The sequence below is a fragment of the Podarcis muralis genome, chromosome 1 (assembly GCF_964188315.1).
Source record: "Podarcis muralis chromosome 1, rPodMur119.hap1.1, whole genome shotgun sequence".
NCBI classification, from domain to species: domain Eukaryota; kingdom Metazoa; phylum Chordata; class Lepidosauria; order Squamata; family Lacertidae; genus Podarcis; species Podarcis muralis.
This window is the reverse complement of record NC_135655.1, coordinates 80,102,724-80,123,840: the sequence shown is the minus strand read 5'-3', so window position 1 is coordinate 80,123,840 and position 21,117 is coordinate 80,102,724. Positions and strand designations below refer to the sequence as shown.

Below are 21,117 nucleotides of genomic sequence, written 5' to 3'. Positions count from 1 at the left end.
TTGGCCTGTCGACTGGAGGTTCTCCACCCCTGATGCTTTTGCTTGGTGCTGTATTCCATTTAGTGAGCAATTGGCTATGTGATCTGCACAAACACCGCTTTCCTCTCTCCCGCAAGAAAGACAAGTAAGATGAAACTTTAATTTCTATACTGCTGTGACCCCATCAGGTTCTGAGCTAAGCTTCTGCCTCCTCTCCTCTCTCCGCAGCTGCTATGTTTAGATTTCATATATATTTATATGTGCATGGGCATATCTATCTAGGCAGGGGGCATGAAGGTTATACGTTTTTGAAAAACAGCTTATTTTCAGTATGTTAATCATTAGTAATTTACTATTGTCCTTTGAGATTTCTCAGGCATTCTAACTCATGGCAGCATAAGTTGGAAGAGAACTATGCACACTGCTGATTTTCTTCTAACTGTGGACAAAGCTCTCCAAACAGGAACAATCCATAAAAACTATGAATGGGTGGCAAGCTATTCTGCAGCATGGGCCCTGAGCATAAAAAGTGGCTGCTTTCATTCCTCAGGAAACTGAAGCACCAGGGCCCTGTTGTGGAGTAACCTGGAGAACCTCTGGAAAATCTGGTCGCTGAATGGGAGGCTTCTGAATTCTGAGAGATCTGGCTGAGCTTGCTTTTGCTAAACAATTTTGCTGTGTTAACATTTGCATCCTCTTGATGTTGGGTTCACATTATGCTGATTTTAATTTAATACACATTGCTTGTTTTAATACAGTGCTGCATTAGGGAATAATTGACTCTGCAGTGCGCACACATAATAACAAGATCACTGCATCAATTTGTCATCATTATATTAACAGGAGCAGAATTATATATATTTAATGTAAATCAGATTTGGAACTGATTAATTTCTTTTAAAGTGCTGTGCATAATATTACACTTCTAAATAAAAGACCAGATCGCCAGCTGGCATGAATTTGTATTTCATATTCCCTAAAAATAATTGAGCCAACTGATATTCACCAAGGAAAAGCCAAATCACAAAGAACTGACCAAGCTGAATGAATCGGTGCAGAATGACATCTGGTAAAGCACTATGATGTGTAGTTTTCTAGTTGCTTCTCCAGACATCCAGCATGAAACTCATCCCATATTTACTGTGCCTTAATACAATTTTGTTTGTTATTATGATATGTATTTCTGTGTTTTTATATTGTAAACCATCATGGGATCCTTGGATGAAGGGTGGTGCAGAAATTCAATTAATAATAATAATAACTAACAACAACTAACTAATAGCAACTAACTAATAAAAAAATTAGCAACAAGAAATTTAATTAATAATAATAATAGCTAACAACAACTAACTCATTACAACTAACAACTAACTAACTAATAATCACAACAATAACAACAAGAAATTTAATTAATGATAATAATAAGAACTAATAACTGCTAGAAGGGGACTGAAGCATGACAAGGCATGTGTGGGGTTATGTGGGTGTGTGACAAAGGAATTACATGATGGTTTCACTGTGTGCCAAGTTCTGCATGGATCCACTCAAGACTGGCAAAGTGAGGCGGCTGCCTCAGGTAACAGATGTTTCTGGTGTGGGGAAGTGGCACCAATATGTTGGAGGATGGACCTGTGTTTGTCATGTGACCTGTCCCTGCACCCACTAAACTAGCTTGCTATTCTCTGGCTCATGTAAAATGCTGTTCACATCACCAGTGCAGAAGTAAGATACAACTGCCAGCCAGGTCAGCTTCTGAATATGAAACGGTGAAACATCAAATTTTATTTCCCCTCAGGTAGAAATTTTCTCGAGCTGGCCTTGGATCCACTCAGTCCACGTTCTCAACAAATCCATTTGAGGCAGAAGACACAACCCAAGGCCTTTCAATGCCACCACAGTGCACAACTCCAAAACAGGGTACTGATCTGGAACTTATCAGAAGGGCTCATTGAAGACTGGGTTTGGGCACTGTTTGATCAGGGCAACAATGGATTGTATTAAGTCTGATTCGGGCCTAAATTCTACCCTGACATCCAACAGAATTGTGTGATAAGCCTAATTGCAAGCTGACAAGAAATTTGTGAGTGGAATCATTGTTCACTGGCAGAACACAATGCATTGCATGTTCAAGGCCCGAGTTTCTACCCAAACACCTCAGGGAGTTGGTAATGTGAAATACCTCTTCCTGAGACCCTGGATACCTGTTGCCAGTCAGCCAACAGAGGGTGTGATGGGCTGAGTTAGCATAAGGCAGCTTAAGCTGTTCAGTGTGAGCCCATGCATATAACAGAAGCAGGCCCAGAATTACCGGTATGCACACAGCTCCAGCAAAGCCTTCAACTGAGTAAGAATGGTAAGATTACCAGACCCAAGCCATTATGCATCCTCATTCATCTCTCTCTTCCAGAAGTTTCATTACAAGAACTGTTTCACTACTGCCAAAATACTACAGTGCTCTGCAATTATCCAAGACTTTCATTTCATACCTCACTATAAATAGTGTTTCATTAGATTCAAGTTTATCCTAAGCAAGTTCTGTACTCCAGAGGGATGAGGATAGCAAAAATGTTTTGAAGGAAAGAAAGATTGTGTATACAGCATAGAACTTGTTCCCTGTGCTAGTCTAATTGTTAACTCTGTTGGCATGCATTTGGAGCTCAGCGGTTAAGGTGGAGGCCAGCTGCATCTTGAAAGTGCCAAGTTGGAACATTTCCCCAAATTTAGGCTGCAATCCTATGCACACTTGCTTGGGAATGAGTCCCATTCAAGTCACTGGGACATGCATAGAACTGCACTATTAGAAGATATGTTAAGCTAGAACTGAATGCGCAGCAGAATAAACTTTTGTGCAACAGTACGATTAAAAAGGCCTCTGTTGAAGAAGAAACGGATGCACAGACACAGGTTCAGTTCTAGATTTACATTAATCTGGCACCTCCAATCTACTTGCATTTGAATATTTGCCAGGGAACATGGGAACCTTCATTCATTCAGTTTTTCCTTAAAACACATGGGAGCAAACTGTGGCCCACATTGGTCCCCTGGAGACCTTCAGTGCAGCTGGAGCCCAAGCCACTCCCCACATGCAAATTGCCATGCATATTCTGCATGTAAATTGCATTTCTCCCCCTCTACTGCCTGTCAAACAATATACTTCAGCTGTTTGGCAGGATGGGGAATCATGACTGTGGAGAAGGGGGAGTACATGGTCATTCCCACGTGCTGTCCTCTCCATGTAAATTGCACCATGTGAATTCCACCTCAAGATCATCCTGAAACTCCTTATCTGGATAATATTGAGGTACAAGGCAGATCACCTGTGTTGTGATTTATGTTGGCTGTAAACGAGTCAGAGAACCTGCACAGGAATTATGCAACAAATGATACATATTCATACTCTGGAATTTAACTGATGCTGCACTCTGAGGGGGTAGACAAGAGGACCTGGCTTCTTTATGCAGAATCAGGGAGCAGCTAATTCAGAACTGTCAGGAGTTCAGCTTTATTTATTTTCTGAAAGTACATTTATAGGTCTCATTATCATCATACAATCTATTATTTATAAATTGCATGAAAGACCTAGAAATTGTACAAGTTAAAAAGAAATAAGGAACCTTCCCCTGAAAAGCAGTTGATGCCAGAGAAAGAGCCTGCTGCTGTTGCTTCCAAGGCCTAAAGGACAACATTTCCTCTTTACATATCCCTCCCCTGTGATCTCCAATCACTACCGTATTTTATCCTAGCACCCTACACTACTCTCCTTTCCGGTAAAAATCCTGCGACCCTTGCAACATTTGCCACAGGAATAAATCTTGCAAAGTAGATACATGACAATGTATTCAATTTGCATAATTTATCATAATCACAGCATCTTGCCTGGATCCATCAATCTATTCTGGATACAGGAGGTCAAATGCATACAGAGAACAACTCTGCCTAGGAAAGTGGAGGGGGGAGGCAGCACCAAAAGGGAAAAAAAGAAAGAGAGAGAGCAGCTTCGTCTTAATGATAATTTGGGCAGTTTATTTTGAAAAGACTGAAGGCAGGTTTTTTTAATTGAAAAAAGGGCCCAACAGGTTTCAAAATAAATTCTTTATCAGGAAGTGCTTTGTGGTTTCCCCCTTCTTTTTCATGAGACTTTCTCTCATAGACTCTTCTGTGTAGGTGTGCCTTGCAAAAAGAACCCTGTCCAGAAGTTTTCTCATTCATTTCAAAGAAAGGAGTTGATCTGTATGTTTATTCATTTATATCTAGGGGGACCAGCTCTTTCCAGTGAAATGAAAATGGGACAGCTTGTGAGACAAGGCAGATCGCTTCTGAGCACTCACAAAGGTCAGGATCAAGGCATTTGAGTTTTCTGACTACTGATTTGGGGTTTTGAGTTCAGACCTTTAGATGCAGCCGAGATTGTGCTGATGATGTATCCACCTATATACTTAGGTGTTTCTTTCTCAGTACTTCATAAGGAACTTGCTATTCCAAGGTAAGGTAGCTGAAACCCTTGACAGAAGAAAACCAGTGGGAATGAAAGCGTAGCGCTGCCAAAATCATATTGGCAGAAACACATTGATTGATCAGCCGCTGTGTTTCACATTCCAGTTTCAAAAGTCAAAGTGAATGTTAGACAAACATCTGTCAGGCACAGTTTAAATACAGTTGGGCTTGCTTTGGGGTAAATTGCATGCCACACACAAAGGCATATAATCGAGTCCCCAATTTTATTTTATTTTTCAAAATGAAAAGCCCCCTCAGGAGGCTGCAATTTAGAGCAAAGAAGTGGTGATGGAGTAGGAGGAGAGTACTTAGCTTTTTCTCTGCTGGCCAGATATATACAGTGGTACCTCGGGTTACATACGCTTCAGGTTACAGACTCCGCTAACCCAGAAATAGGACCTTGGGTTAAGAACTTTGCTTCAGGATGAGAACAGAAATCGTGCTCCTGCGGCGCAGCAGCAGCGGGAGGACCCATTAGCGAAAGTGGTGCTTCAGGTTAAGAACAGTTTCAGGTTAAGAACGGACCTCCGGAACGAATTAAGTACTTAACCCAAGGTACCACTGTAGTGTTATAGGTTTGAGGGGGGGATAGGCTCTCCTAAAATATCAGAATTCTGTAAAAGGTTAGAATTTAAGCAAACCCCTAAATTTCAGAACCTAGTGGGGACTGGAGTTTAAACCAATTTTACCATGTCTAATAATTTTATCTGGTAGAAGAACCATCAAGAGATAATCACGGGAATGGCTGAGTCATTAACCCATTTAAGAAGGTAATTAATGGAGACTCTCTGGGACGCGGGTGGCGCTGTGGGTTAAAGCCTCAGCACCTAGGACTTGCCGATCGAAAGGTCGGCAGTTCGAATCCCCGCGGCGGGGTGCGCTCCCGTCGCTCGGTCCCAGCGCCTGCCAACCTAGCAGTTCGAAAGCACCCTCGGGTGCAAGTAGATAAATAGGGACCGCTTACCAGCGGGAAGGTAAACGGTGTTCCGTGTGCTCGCCAGATGCAGCTTGTCACGCTGGCCACGTGACCCGGAAGTGTCTGTGGACAGCGCTGGCTCCCGGCCTATAGAGTGAGATGAGCGCACAACCCTAGAGTCTGTCAAGACTGGCCCGTACGGGCAGGGGTACCTTTACCTTTACCTTACTCTGGGCCAGAGAGAAAATGGGGAAAGCCCCTCCCTAAGGTGAAAGATAGCAGAGACTAAAGGTCAGAGTTTAAGGAGGGAGGGCCAGAATTGCAGAGGGTGATGAGATAAGCAAACAGGAAAAAAGTGCCAGTTTTGCAAGCCGGAGACGATGGGGGCAGAGTACGAGGCGGGCAGTCTCTTTTATACTGCAGAGAGGGTCAGACACGGTATTTGGGATCTCTTGGAACTGGAAGCTGTAGCAATGAGAGGAACAGGACCCTCTTGGGATGTAAATGCTTTGCACTCTCTCCACGCAGACGCAAGTTGTACATATGTGTAAATAAACCACATATCCTTAAGACACCACAGATTCCGCTGTGGTTTCCAAAAGGAAACACAGATCCTGGTAAGTGCGCCTGGTACCTCTAGAATCTCTCACTGCTTGGAGATTGAGGTGGTGTGTAACAATATTTTCATGTGAAGCAGACCTGCCCACTGACTATTACAAAACCACTTCTGGCCCCAGCATTCTGCGCTTGTATGAAATCACCAGTTTTTCTAGAATAGTTGAAGCTTAAAGCAAGCAAGAGGCAATTCTCTACCCCAACAGCTACCTTTCTGCCCATATTTCTCATTATATCTTTGCCTGCAACTTTCACTCCTCTAAGCCTACCACCTTTAGCAACCTGAAAGCCTCCTGCTTTCTTAAATGACTATGGCCGTTCTCCTCTGATGAACTTAATAGGCTATATCCAAAGCAGCACTACATGAACGTTCTGTCAGCGCAAGAACTGCCTCTCTTCCTTTGCTGCACCCACCCAAATTTATTTTAGGGGTTCCCTCAACTTCAGGGAAGATGGGGGGGGGTACAGGATGTGTGCGGGGAGAGAAGAGAGGAGGAAAATTTGGTTGTGCAAGGAGAAATCCTTGCGCTAATGGAATGAGTACATTGGACACAACATGCTGCCTAGAACTCTCTCCCAGAAGTATGTGGTGCCAATACCTTCTCCCTCCCTCCCTCTCTCTCCAGTATGCAAGGCCTTTGGCTTAATGCTCATCCCCAACAGAAATGAAGCCTCAGTAGGTGTTAGCTACATTTGCTCACATTCATCCTTTACTTCTCTTGACTTTCTCATCTCCTTTCTCCTCTTTAAGTACCCCACACTGTTGGCATTTAGATTGTATGCTCCTTGGAGGAAGGGACATGTCTTCTTTAACTAATGCTTTTGCCAATGCTACTATGCATTATGTTGGCATGTTACTGCCGCTGCCTAATTAATAGTACTATTAACAAGACATCTGCACTCATGGGTATCACTGAAGAGGAACCGTGAGGGATGTGAAACTTAAATCCAGATGGGCAAACATGCTCCCCACCCTTGTGGTTTGTACTGATTTCTTATTTCTGTTGACTTTACTAAATGGTTTGAGAACATAGTAGATCCCAGGGGTGGGGGTGGATTTCAATATTCCCTTTCAAGTTTCATTTTTAATCTACTTATATGGACAAATCTGTGAAGAAATAAACACAGGAACAGAAGCAAGCTCCAGTCACTGGTGGCCCTCCATACACAGTTGTGTGTGGAACAACCTCCCTGTCCACTGACCTGCTGCCTAGATTCAGCCAACCCCAGCTGGAAAGGCCTTGTCCTGGGCTCTGGGAGCTTCTTGACTGGGAGGACAACTCACCTTTCCAATGACATCATTCCGGCTGAGCTTGTCTTTATCCATGACAGTGATGATAATGGTCGTTTCCCTCAGCTTCTCTGTGGGGATGTCGAAGATGAAGGACTCATTAAAGACTGGGTTCAGGCACCGTTTCATCACTACCGTCTTCTTCTTCTCCACCCGTTTGTCTTTGTACATCAGCCACACCTTCACGTAGGGGTCTGGCACAGGAAAAAGAGGATAACATCACTGGGACATAATTTACTGTGGAGGAGAGGTGGAGTTGTAGAGGTACCCAGAAGGAGCACCCCAGTACCCAGGCTCCAGATATTATAAAACTGGGTAGCAAGGAATCATTTGTCTCTTTTTGCCCCAAAGAAGCACCAACATCAGTTTCAAAAATACAGGGTTCAGTTTTATTTACGTGGAAAGGTTCCAGCTGTTCACTTACCTTCCACGTGGGAAATGAGCCACTTATTAAATTACATGCCCCAGTCTAAACTGCCCTGCAGTTAATGTTCTTTCCAAGCCCTTTATGCCAGTTTATTCAAGTAATCTACCCAGTTATTTCTGTCAATGGCCACTTACAATCAGCTTTCCAATTCTGATGCAGAATGGGCTATGCTGTCCTCGGTTCTATGTTTGAGGTTTCAAATACCAGCCAAGACTGGTGTTTTGCGGTCTCTTGGTAACCAGCAGAGCCATGTCAGTCTGTTACAACCAGCAGCTTTACAGCTGGTGACAACACTTTCTAGTTTGCTTGCTTCTACAACCAGCCCTTCAGGCTGAGAAGTTTATTCTTAACTGGAGTTCCCACCATTCCTTAACCATCACATTCCAGCGCAGCACTGCTTATGGGATGTTTAAAAAACAAGGTCAAACATTCAGGTTTTCTGCTTCCAGAGCTTTCCAGGACAGAAAGCCTGCCTCCTCACTAGTAAATGGAAGTCGTAAACTCCATTCTTCTCAATGCAGAAGAGAGAATAATCAAGCAAGCTTTTGCTGCTCATTAGGTATGGTATAATTAGATACTGTAGTCTTATGTATGAGATATTTAGTCTGCAGAAGTGAGATAAAATCTAAGAGCAATAAAACATAATTCAATCACAGTACCTTGTGATAACATTTTATTACATTGCACAGTGTTACACGCTTGTGGAGGTATCCCACCCTAGAATCTTTATGGTGAAGGGAGAACTAAGAAATGTAAAAGAAATCAAGAAAGTAATATGTTTATATCCCCCCCCCCCATTACAAGCTGCAAAAAGGATGAAAGCAGTTTGTCTTTCTGGTACAGACCATAATAGGGGAAATATCAATCCCATTATAGAACAAAGAAACTTCTAGTAGTTTTTAAACCTAATGGTATGTGCACTGCTATTCTGATGTACCTGCTCTTCCAAGGCCACTCCATTGTCTGTCTTTATGCCCACTGTAAGGAAAATATTTGACAGATTTCCAAATAAAACTTCACTTTTTGTACACTGGCCAGGACTTAACAAAGCCATATGCATGCCTGAAGGGGACCTATGTGTATGGCTGGGGGGCAGGGAAGTCAGATGCAAAAGTGGGCAAAGCAATGAATACAATTTTTACTTCTGTACAGTACAGTAGTTTCTGTACTTACTCGCACACCCCTATCATCCATCCATCCATCCAAGCAAGAGGCATTATTAAAGATCAAGGACACATCCCAGCCAGGCAAAAACTCTCAAGGAAGGGTACATAGGAGGACTGGTCTGAGGTGAGGTGGTGGCCTTGAGAGAGTCCCAAGGGCCAGACAAGAGAGGCCTGGAGGGTCACATTCAGGCCCCAGATTACCAACTCACTGCAGCTGTTTGCACTAATATTCCACAATTCTTTTCTCACTGAGTTCTCAGAAAGCCTCCCACCGGTGCCTTGGTCAGGCCCAGAGCTGCTTAGCTTCAGCAAGGTGGCTCCATCACATGGAGAACACAAAAGATGAAGGACTTTTCTGTTTAACATACAGAAATGAAACTGAAATGTGAGTTGCCGTTTCAGCATCAGACAGAAACTCTCTCTTCAGTAGCACGCTCTGTTATTTCCATTGTAGGATCAAACGTATACCTCAGTTTAAGAACCACAGCTCTATAAATCTTCTAGCATTGATCAGAAGAAATTCAATGAAGATATTCATCTGCACATTGTCTTGGTTTTTTGTCAAGTAGGCTATGCTAGTTTCTCTACCCAGGAGGTGAGGCAGGTCAGTTTAAAGGCATTTGTTCTTTCACTCTCTGTCAGCTGGGGATGATGGGCATAACACATGACAGGCTCCTTTGGGAGGAGACCCCAAGCAAGCAAGTAAGCAACACCTGAAAATCAAATAGCTTCTGAGTCTCGCCAGGTTTACTTGAAACCAGTAAGTGCACAGAACTCTAAGGAAATGGTCATTGGTGGTTTGCTTTAATTCTTTTACCTAAAGTGTTGTCCCAGCTACTTTTTCAGATCCCAATATGAATACAAGCATATAATAGTGATTTAGATAAGATACACTCAAGTTTCTTGAGACATATCCTGGGGCTCCCAAGTTCAATCAAGTATGAGACGATGTGTGCAGAACTAGGTATACACACAATGGAATACTGGATGTGGCCTAGCACTATAAAATACTAGTTGTGTTGCCATTTTCGTTGCCAACCTTCAAGTCTGCTTTCTGACTTACATAAGGACTCTTATAAATCCAGATGGTTCCAATTCTTACATAGCAAAATTAGATCTGTTGGTATTGACTTAGAACTCTTGTATAATTCAGGTGAGCAATATATTTATCTCAATATTCAAACCAGATTAGGGGTCATTGAAACACAAAGCATTGAATCAGCTGTAAATAAAATTTGCTTCCCCAAGTTCTAGGGATTAAATACAACAGACAACAGGGTCACTTATATTTCAAAATTAATAAATCCAGTCCAGCCTTTATGTTAGCCCAACTGAATGTTTTCCCCTCAGCTTTTGTCAGGGGCAGATATTTAAACATCCCGAGAAACAATAGACATTGTGGATGTAATTTGAATGTGCCAGACTATATGGATGTTTTATGATGGACCATATTTGTAATGCCTAAGAAAGGTTTGGCAAAGTAAGTAAGAGTTTTAAATCTAAGACTATTTGCCACTGCATAAGAAGAGCTGCTACGGAACCCCATACCTGATGTTCCCCCGATGTCCATGGCTTTAAGATTCCGAGCTTTGATAATGTTCACAACAATGGAGTTAGCTGAAGGGTTGTAGCAGAGCGACAGGAGAAGCTCTCCTCGGCTTCCCTGCAGAGAAGAGTTAGCAGAGATAGAGGAATTATTATGTAACATCACCTCCCCCCCCCCCCCCGATTCCCCACTGTAAACTTTGAACAGAAATCACCCCAACACTGTTCAGGATCTAGCCAGCTTTCCTCATTCCGCATGGAATTAGGAATCATATATGGCCAGCCCCCAATGCATGCATGCACTGAGCCAACCTTGGATATTCTGGATCAGCCCCCTGTTTCAAAACAAAGCAAGGATCTTACACTCCCATCACTGCAGGGCTTGAGTTCTTTCCAGAATGTCTGCATCTGGGTCAAGTCCACTTTGTTGAGGGGAATGGACACCTCCCCAATGGGATCGTTACGACTGAACCGATCATAATCCAGAACCTGTAGATAGAGCACCCGCTGAACCACTTTCTCATATGGGAAACCTGCCAAAAGCAAAAGGAGCAGATGAAAAGCTGAGAGACAACATGCAGGCAACCACAGTAAAGGGAGCCCCAACATTAAGCCTAGATGCAAGTGAAAACGGTTATTCTGCTGCATGCGCAGGTCTTTTCCACATTAGATAGCATCTATCACTGTATTCAGGTTGCCAATGGAGAAGTGGTCATGACTGGCCCAGGCCATACATGGGTGAAGGAACCCATGCTTCAGGGAAATCTTGCAGCCTTGAATAACATTTGTAGGTATTCCAGATGAGTGAGTAGTAATCCAACTTCATCAATCAAACCTAATGCTTCAGGGAACTGGCTGGCTGCTATAAGGGCCAGGAAGGAATCCCAGCCTTATCCATCACTGCACTTAGATCACTAGTGAAGGCTTTTGGCCTCTCTCTGGTAGCATAAGGCTCTGGCCATTCCCCTGAGGTCGAGTATTAAATGTGATGGACTAAGGGCATGATCTGATTTGGCAGGAAGCAAGACAGTAGATAAAGCAGAAGAATGATATGTTATGTGGCACAAACTGGCCCCATGGAATAGATAGACCATGGTACGACTTGATGCCATACTTGACAGATCACAATTTTCTTTAGGGTATGTCTGCATCCTCTCATTCTCGTGTGATCTTAAAACAGTGCAAGGAACTGGTGCAGTCTGAAAGTCATCATTTGTCAAAATGACTGTTTGCTTAAAACTGCTTCCTGGTTTATTCATGTGAAAGAGGGCACCTTAAAGATGCATTGAGGAGAGAAAAATGTATTGCAATGCCCCTCATCCCAGGCATTTTCATACTACCTGATAAGAGTGCACCCACAAGATGCTTTCATGTCAAAAATCACATGCAGGAAGGATTTATAACTGTATTTACTCTTGCAGAGATGAATTTTAAGTTGCTCCCACAGTCTGGGGCATGTCCTTGTCCCATTCATACATAGCCACAGATATAATCTCTGCCACATTATAATTTTTGGGAAAGGACCATAGTTTCAGATGCATATCCATGAATAAAATGCAACATGGGAGGTGACGCTAATCTGGTATCACTGTAGATGGTGCCTATTCCAAGAATATGTACACAGCTTCATATTACCAGTGGCGATGCCTTCATGTGAAGGCCTTTGGAGGTTACTCTTCATATAGACTACCCTGTCCAAGTGGAGAATCTTCATGTCAGTACTGTGTTCATGGTAGCCTCTGTGACATGAGTGTGACGACTCTCTGCATAATGAGTGGCTTTCAAATGTAACAGTCTCTATGTGCAGCTGCAGACGTGCTGAAGTATTTCTAGCCTATTATGTGAAGTGTGATAACTGACCCCAGCTGTTTGCAAGAGAAGACTGGCACTGGATTAAATGGGTTAGTGCTCTGTTATCCTCTTTTCCTGTTTGGCTACAAGTACTGTATTCTGCACAACTGCATTTTTGCTCTATGCCACCACCAACATTGCTTGCCCTTGAAATCAGAGATTGAAGGAAAACATGACCACATGTAACAGGAACAGAACTGAGGCATGTGGCAGATTTGTTAAGTACGATAACTTGCCCGAAGCCAGAGCAAATTCTTGGCCTCCATAACCAGCACCCTAAACCTGGACCATTTTACATACCTTCAAAGAGAAAGGTCTCATTCCAATGTGGGTTTAAATTCTTCCTTTTCACCTTTGTCTCCAGCTTATTTTTTTTATCTGGTAGGAGGTAAATTTTGACGAAAGGGTCACTTGTGCCACTGAAATCCTTGGCTGGTAGCTCTTGAGCTTTCAATATTTTGACAGTTAGTGTGGATTCCTGGAAATTGTAGCCAACGCTAAACTGGATCCGGCCCAGGTTTTCTCGGCTGGCACTGTCATGTCCCTCATCATCCTCAGACCCAGGGGAGAGCTGTAGCGCAAAAGGAAAGAGAGAGAGAGAGGCAGCCATGAGAGTCTGGGATAGAAGGAGGCTCGCTGTCTGCATCTGGACATTTTTAAGCACGAGAAACCCACAGGGATTTTCCAAGCCAGGTCCAGATTAAATCTAGGTAATTGGTGAGAATTTTTCATGGTTTATGTATTACCTGTAAAGGATTTATGTTCAATTACTGCTAGAGAACGTTTTCCTTTACAATCCACTTCATCTTAGCCAGTGACTCTGATGGGGAAAAAGAATCTCTGCGCCTCTTTCCCTTCAGAGAGCTCGAGGCCTTTTCAAACTGTCTGCTGTCCTCAGGTGAGAAACGGCACTTGAAAAATCATTTATCCAATGTAAGTGAGCATTCGAAGGGAAAGGGCTTTGGGAAATTACCACAGGGAGAGATGGGGGGGGGGGGAGAGATATTGTTAGCACAAGGTCTATTTAATCACAGGCCTAACTAGAAGTGTGCCTGAGGGAGAGGAAATATGCATTCTACTGAAAACAGCAGTATATTCTGCTCCTCATTAGTGGAGAGTGCAGCCCCCCATCTTGGAAATACTTCACCCCACTGCCATCGGCCACGGCTCCAGCCTCCTTGTTATGCATCTCACCTTCCAGCTTCTACATTGTCCAGGCCTTCACGTAAGCCTCCCCCCACCCCGCTGCTGAGTCAGGAACTTGCCTGTCTCACCTTCTCTATTTATGAAGGAGGCTATAGCGCTTCCCCGTTCTCAAAGGTCCATATATTGGTAGCGTGGCTGGGAAATGCCACATCTCCATGTTTATGTGCTATGGCCTGTCATAAAAAAAACAAGCAGCTTGCAGCAGCGCTGCTACAATTTCAGCTCCTGCTTGCACAGGCTGCTCCTTCCTTCATTTCTCAAGAGGCACGTGAGCTTCAGTCCTCCAGCAGCTCTTTCCCACTCAGTCCACGCTCTTGGCATTCTGTTTTATTGCTAACATCAATTAAGCTTTTCTCAATTTAATAACTTAATTGCATTTAGGCCCTCAGGTCAGTGGTTACATGGAGGCTTTATTCCCACTTTGGCCTTGCATTGGAATCTGTAACTTTCTCCCGTTCAAAATGAAAAGCTTTCTTGCAGCTCCGCATGCAAAGAGGTGGAAGGGGTTTGACAACTGCCCGATAAAGAAATGATCCAGATACAGCAAATGAAGGCACAAGACGTCAACATTCCGATTAGCCTTACAAAAAGTCAATTTAAACGAACGGAAAGTCGGAAATATGATGGTGAACAAACACAGCTCTGACCTGCCTTCCTGCAAATAAACAAATGTGCTGAGGCCTTCAGAAAATATGTAGGCACAATGAGTGGATCCCTTAAAATATATGCAACTTGCCTGAAAGAGCCAGGAACTGTTGCCCTCCTCTGTTTTTCCAGACTTCATTGCTGCCAATTCTTTAGCAACAAAATGCATATGCACCAACACCTGGATGTTGGATATTCGCCAGCATATCCAGTGTGGAAAGTCAAATAGCTATTAAGGCATTTTCAGAGAGGAAATACTATAATACAGGAGCAATCGCAGAAAATGCCTGTTTGGGGATCACTGTCCTGTGATATTTTTCAGTATGTGGTACCATAAGTAGAATTTCCCGAGACGATCTACAGTAAGTGATCTTACAGGTCCATACAAGGGCAGGTGGTCCTAAGCTTGGTCAGAGCTTTATATGTTAACAACAAAACCTTGAATGTGGCCTGGTAGGTGATTGCCAGCCAGTGCAGTTCTCTCAGCGGAGGTGTAATATGTGTGCACCTCCACTCAGCAACCTGGCTGCAGCATTTTGCACCGGTAGCAACTTCCAGATCAATCCCAAGGGAAGCAAGTATTGAGGTTTGCAACTATTTTACAGATGAGAAAATGATTTGCAGAATAAAACCAAATAGCAAGGTCACTTGCGGCAGGATTACATTGTTTATTACTCAATAGAAGACCTCTATGTGGTTAATTTGAATTCTGTACCAAGCTGAGTCCTCGATTCTGGATGCCGCAGCACATAGACACTCCTAGCTCTTATTAACAACATAGTTTCAGCCTGTATTATTAACTCACTACGACTCAATATGAGAGTTCCAGAAGTATTCATTAGTTTACACCTCTCCCCCCCGCCCCCTTTGATGTGAACTGTTTTGGGGGACAATTTTGTCTGAAAAACAGGATAAAATAAATATAGGTAATTCCTCCCTTCAGTCTGGCTTCACAAGAGACCTGGAATCCAAAGGTCTGCAATAAGATGTTGGAAGAGGAGAGGATTTGATTCTCAAATACTTTATGTTTGCTCAGTTTAACTAAGGGCACGTTGAAAGTTACAACATCTTCAGAAGATTGGAATCCACAGTATACAGGGAAACTAAATGTCTGTGTTGACTCCCACAACAAGGTCAATGATTTCCAATTTTAAATCTCACCCCCTTTTGGCAGCTTGCCCTGAATCTTTTCACGTCTCTGAAAGACTTTAAGAAATCTTCAGCTACTATTGTTTTCAAAGGCTCCTGAATGAATGTGTACTATCCAAAGGCAAGCAAAAGCATGCCCCTGAAGACAGTGTAGACACTTCTATTGGTGCGGAAGTTGAGAGCATATGACACTGATTCTGCACCAACCACCAGCGCATTTCCAGGCCCAGTTCAAAGTTCCCTACATAAAAAGGCTCTTCAAGCTTCAGCAATGGCGGGAAATACTCAAAAGGGATAGACTGCTGCCTAATCAATTCAATGTTTGGAGACGATGGAGTAGGAGTAGATAGGGCAAATACACACCATCTCCCCTGGTGTTGCTGGCTGAGACTGTTGGCAAATGCAGAGGGTTGTCCTGAGAAGCCCCTTGCGGTAGGAAATAAGGAATCATTAGACTTGCCTGCAATCTGTGGCATACTATTTTGTTTTAGTGTTTCAAGGAGGAACAGCTTCCCTCCATTTCAATGGGAGGAAGAAAAATGAAAGATAGCAAAAGCTAAAAATCCACCTAACAGTTACCTCTTTCAAACCACATTTCACCAGCTTCCACATGAGAATATCATGGGGGACTTTGTCAAAAGCCTTACTGAAATCAAGATACACTATGTCCACAGCATTTCCCTGATCCACCAAGTTTGTAATTCCATCAAAAAAAGAAATCAGATTGGTCTGGCATGACTTATTTTTGAGAAACCCATGCTGGGTCTTGGTAATCACAGCATCCTTTTCCTAAATGCTCACAGACTGACTGTTGAATTAGATGTTCCAGGAATGCTTTCCCATCTACAGTGCCATTATAGGTTTGAAAGAACTTCACACTGTCTATCAACAGCAACGCTGCTGTAAATCAATAGTAGCACTCCAGAGGATTTAAGTCAGCTTCTTGAGAAAAACTGCAAGCTCCGTAGGTTCCAAAAATGATGGAGCCTGTGAACAAATATTACATCAATATTGACTGAAGAAACCATTGATATGAAGCATATAGTAGCAAAAGTGGCCAGGAGCTCAGGTCCAAAATATATCTCACAGATGTAATGTGATGAGTTTTTTTTCAATTAGTGATGCAACACCACCACATATTTCTCCACTTCACATTTCACTTCATTAGCTGCCACTTATGGGGAAGGGGGTGGGAAGTACAGACCTGTAATGTCACAAGCATTCTCCCCAATATACATGACAGGGATCACCCTTCTTCCTGCAACATGTACTTTGGGCTGAAGAGAGGGAAAGAAGCTGAGGAGATGCCTGATTATCTAGCTCTATTAGATTTCCTCAAGGACATACCCATGGTCTGAAGTAAGGAGAAAATGCATATATAGTTAGCAGTGACAACCCCTCTTAGGCTTGCACATTTCACACCTTTCCTAAAGCAGAAGCCCTTTTTAAATTAACCTTTCAAAATGGTCTCAGCCAGAGGGCAAATGGGACAATTGCTTGCTACACTGCGGAAGACCTCAGATCTGAAGCCGTTTTGGGACCATTCTCCTGTTGGTGTTCTGTTATTCCATGTACTTTGCCCTATCAGGTCTCTAGGCTCCTCAGGTGATTATTTTGTCTTCTCTCCAGAGAACAAGTCATGATAGTATAGCAGGAAGTTGAATCCTTTACACATTTGAAGGGAATAAATAGTCTCTCTTGGATTTCTTGCCCAGGGCTTGGTGCATTCCAGGGAGCTGTCAGGAAGGATTAAGCTTCCTCCTATCCCTGATATCTCTCAAATGGCTCCTGGCTCTGATCCACGTGCTTGCTTCAGCAGGATTGGGGAGGGCCAATTTGATAAATCCTTCCTGACAGCCTGCCTGTCACGTTACAGAAGCCACTTCCTCCAGAGCCAGGATGACAGTATGGATTGCCTCTCATTCAGCGCAACAGTTCTTGGGACCCTGGGATCTTTGTATCTCCTGTGGATGAGCGTGGGTAGAAATGAGGCCCCAAGAGCAAAGTTAGGGGGACTTAGTTTTGGACAAGAGGGAAGTAGGAATGATGGGTGTCCATTAGATTCCTAGAAGGGTTGCTGATTACTCAGGAGGCAAAAGATCTTCTCCCAGAGTCTTAATCATCAAAACGGAGATTCATGGATCACAAGGAACAAAGACTCCTGGATCCACTTTCTTATTAGAGACTCAGATGCATCAGCTTCAATCTAGAGGGACAGTGGGGTGGGGGGACGGGTACAGAGAGCCACCCCTTCAGAAAACCTGCTTAACTCATTTTCTAACCTTATCCTCCACCCTCTTTTTGAGATGCTGAATAGTTATTAAACCATGACCTGCACTTTTAGAGAGACTTTACATGGACAGTCTACTCAACAATCCACTCAAGAGGCAAAACAAATATCAGAAACAGTTCACATGGTACAGATCAGAGTGTGCAAATTTATCATCTGATGTGACAGGGATAAATCATGCATGTAAATTGCGCAGAAGACAGGAAATGGACTATAAATGCTATAAAAAAATAAGGCATTAAGAAGTGGAAGAAATGGAGGGAGCATCAAAGATGCTCCTGGCCTGTGGTGCCATTTATTTTATGACTGGCCCTGCCACCACCACCACCATCATCATCAGATTTATATCCCATCTTTTCCCCTGACAGGGACTCAAGACAGCTTGCAGCTAAAACAGAGACAGCTAAAAACATAGGAAAAAAGCAGTCATTAAAAAAAAAAGTAACACACATACACACAACACAGCTATTAAAACGAACAGATCATTACAATAAAAACATCACAGCACCAGCCCTTTCCTTAAAAACAGTTCCTCAAAGCCTGTTGGAACAAGAAAGTCTTCACCTGCCAGCAGTAGAACAAGGAGGCCATTAACTTTGGCTTCCACAGGACTGTCAGGTTCAGACTCAGACAGACAGACCTGCAGCTTGGGAGCTCCAAGGCAGAGAAGGAACACAGCTAGTAGGGAGCAGTGGTTGTGGTCTGGCTCGGCCGTGGCAGGTTGGGCCAACCTCCTAGCTTTGGTGTGTACAGGCCTCGACAAAGGTTTATCTCTTTGCTTAAAGCTCATTTGCCAATGTTGGAGAAATGAGAACATTTGTATGCATTCGAAGGAATTATTTCATGCAAATGGCCTAACATTTTTAATGCCTTCTGCATTATGAGCAAGAGGGAAGGTGTGTTGTTCCATATTTGCTTCAAAGAAAAGGAATACTGGCTCTCGCAGAACACCTGGGCGTGAAGGTAGCGGTGTGGTGTGTTATGCTCAGGCCGTGTTAGACTATGAATGTGTCAAATCCACAATAACGTTTCTTGTTTTTATCTTGGAGGCTATGGAATTGCGAAAGGGGGGAGACAAGGAGGGGCCAATGCTTCCTCTTGCCCTTCCCCAGTAATGCCTGACGTAAATTTGCTTAGTACATGGAAATCTGCATGATGACATTTTTATCCAAGGAGCTCAAGGTGGCCTACATGGTTCTCCTCCTTCCCATTTTATCTCCACAACTTCCCTGTGAGGTAGGTTAGGCTAAGAGACAATGATTGGCCCAGGGTCTCCCAGTGAGCTTCATAGCTGATTGGGGATTTGAATCCTGGTTTCCCAGGCTCTGCTCTAACCATCTTTCTGGCTACAGGAGCTAAGATTTTAAAGTGCAGAACCCCATCACCTGCTGTATATATAAATGGAAGTTCTCTCCTGGTGATAGTCATGTTTGAAATCTATTAGTGAAGGATCAAATGCATGGTCCCCTCTCCCCAATGTCCACAGAGCACAAAGAGAATAAAAGAAAGGGGGGGAAATACATTTCCCCCCTGTCTTTCTGCTGCAGCTATTTGAGACAAGTTGTTGAGATGGATACTGTGTTATGTGAACAACACCTCATGTGGGATTCACTACAAAGCCAAACTGAATTGTGTTGTGCATTGTTTAGCAATGGTACTCTGTGTGCTCCTGACAGTGGAGCCTGGAACATTACCATCTACAAGGACTTGAATAATATGAAGATTAAGGACAGAGTGGAAAAAGGAGACAGAGGGCAAGGAGATAAGAATTATATTAACAGGAATGACATTCTGCAGATTGTAAGATGCTATGCCCTGGGAAAAGTCACTCGTTCTGTATAAAACAGGGGTCAAAGTTCTTCAGGAGAAGTGCATAAGGGATTCTGAGGAATTACAGAGGATACTACAAACACAACAATCTGCACATCTCTTGGTGGCAGTGAAAGTGAATGCATACCTGCAAGATTCCTCACCATGCAGCCCTGTTTATCTGAAGACAATTTGGAAACTTCAGCTAATCCAAAAATCCTGCACTACAATATTCCTATCATTGATGAATTATGAAGATTTTATTGGCTGCCTGTTTGTTTCTGTACCAAATACAAGTTGCTAGTGTTGAACTTCAATGCGCTTTATAGGTTGGGGCTTGGATAACTTAGGGCTCATTAGCATGGGTCCAAGACGTTTTCTGCTAGACCCACACTTTCTAGGCAAAAGTCCAAGTGGTTTTCCCTTGCCCTGCTCTTTTCCAAGGGAAAAACTGCTCTTTAGCAATAGATTGGAACAAATGGCAATGGGGGGGGGGGATGAATTACTGTTTGCTCCGACCAAGTGCTAAAGAGTGGTTTTTCCCAGGAAAAGAGAAAGTGTGGATAAGACCTTAAATCAGTGGCTTTCAACCAGTGTGCTGTGGCACCCTGGGGTGCCTTGAATGATGGTCAGGGGTGCCACGGGCAACACTGGCCTCTGTCCCTTCTGATGGCCTCTCACGTCTCTGCCTCCCAAAGGCTTGCACAGCTGTTTATTACAGCAGCACTAGCTACAAGCTCTGCAGGCAAATGGTGCTTCTGGGAGGCATCTCTCTTGGGGTGGGGGGAGCAGCTCAGGGACCAGGAGCAGCAGAACTAGCTGCCAGAGCACTCCCAAGGAGGGGAGGGGAGAGGAGGCTGAGGGAAGACTCCCCAAGGGAGGGTGTTTGAAAAAGGGTGAGAGGCTGCCGGCTCTGCAGGCAAGGGGTGACATAACTGGGCTCCTGAGCCCCACAGGGGTGCTGCAGAAAGAAGGTCAAGGGAGACATGGACTCAAAAAGGTTGAAAACCTCTGCCTTAAATGACTTCCTTTCATACTGAACTCCCCGCCCCCTTGCCAGAATTAACTCAATATGTTCTGTGCTGGGAGCCTTCCCTGTTACAGGTGAGGTTGGCACCTTCTGAGTGTGGTGCTTTTTTGTTGTGGCATCCCATCTATGTCATACGCACCCCCATGAGGTCCATGGGGAGATTGTCTTCATAACATAGGTTAAGGCATTTTTATGGCCCTGGGTCTTTGGGGAGTGCGTGTGTATGTTAGCATTCAGGGCTGCTCCAGATGACCTTTTTTGATTGCAGAGGAGCTGTTTATTCAGCACTCATCCTTATTTGATTGCAAAAGCATTTGTGGTGGTTAGAGTAGATCTGGTCTTTACTAAGCATTCATTCTGATTTTTACAGGTTGGTTATACGACAGTGAGCATTCGTCCTGATCTGCTTGTGGGGTGTTCCCGTTAATCCCCGGGTCATCCAATACTTTAAAATGCATTTCCCCTTCACTTCCCAAATGGGAAAAAGTCCAGGTTTTTAAAAGAAGCGGATTTGCTGCACTAGGGCAGAAGAGAACTTTAATCTGCTTGAATTGTATCAACCTAAAGTATTTGTATGGGCTTGAATCCCTCCCACAAAATTTTGAGCCTGGAGGCACCCTTAGATTTGTGTGTTATTATTTTAGTGGTTTATATAGAATTGCTTGAGAACAAGGGTGGGGAAGCCACGCTCCGAGCACAAGGCT

The 21,117-nt window shown here is 43.6% G+C and overlaps 1 protein-coding gene across 7 annotated transcripts in view; it reads right to left on the bottom strand.

Moving 5' to 3' along the window:
- SYT7 (synaptotagmin 7) overlaps positions 1-21,117 on the bottom strand; it is a 228,479-nt gene that overhangs the window by 10,147 nt on the left and 197,215 nt on the right. For all 7 annotated transcript variants that reach the window (XM_028737069.2, XM_028737074.2, XM_028737093.2 and 4 more), the window contains 4 exons: positions 12,585-12,855; positions 10,797-10,966; positions 10,437-10,551; positions 7,290-7,489 (listed from right to left, as the gene is read on the bottom strand). In XM_028737069.2, the coding sequence (XP_028592902.2) occupies positions 7,290-7,489; positions 10,437-10,551; positions 10,797-10,966; positions 12,585-12,855 (756 nt within the window). The remainder of the gene's footprint in view (positions 1-7,289; positions 7,490-10,436; positions 10,552-10,796; positions 10,967-12,584; positions 12,856-21,117) is intronic.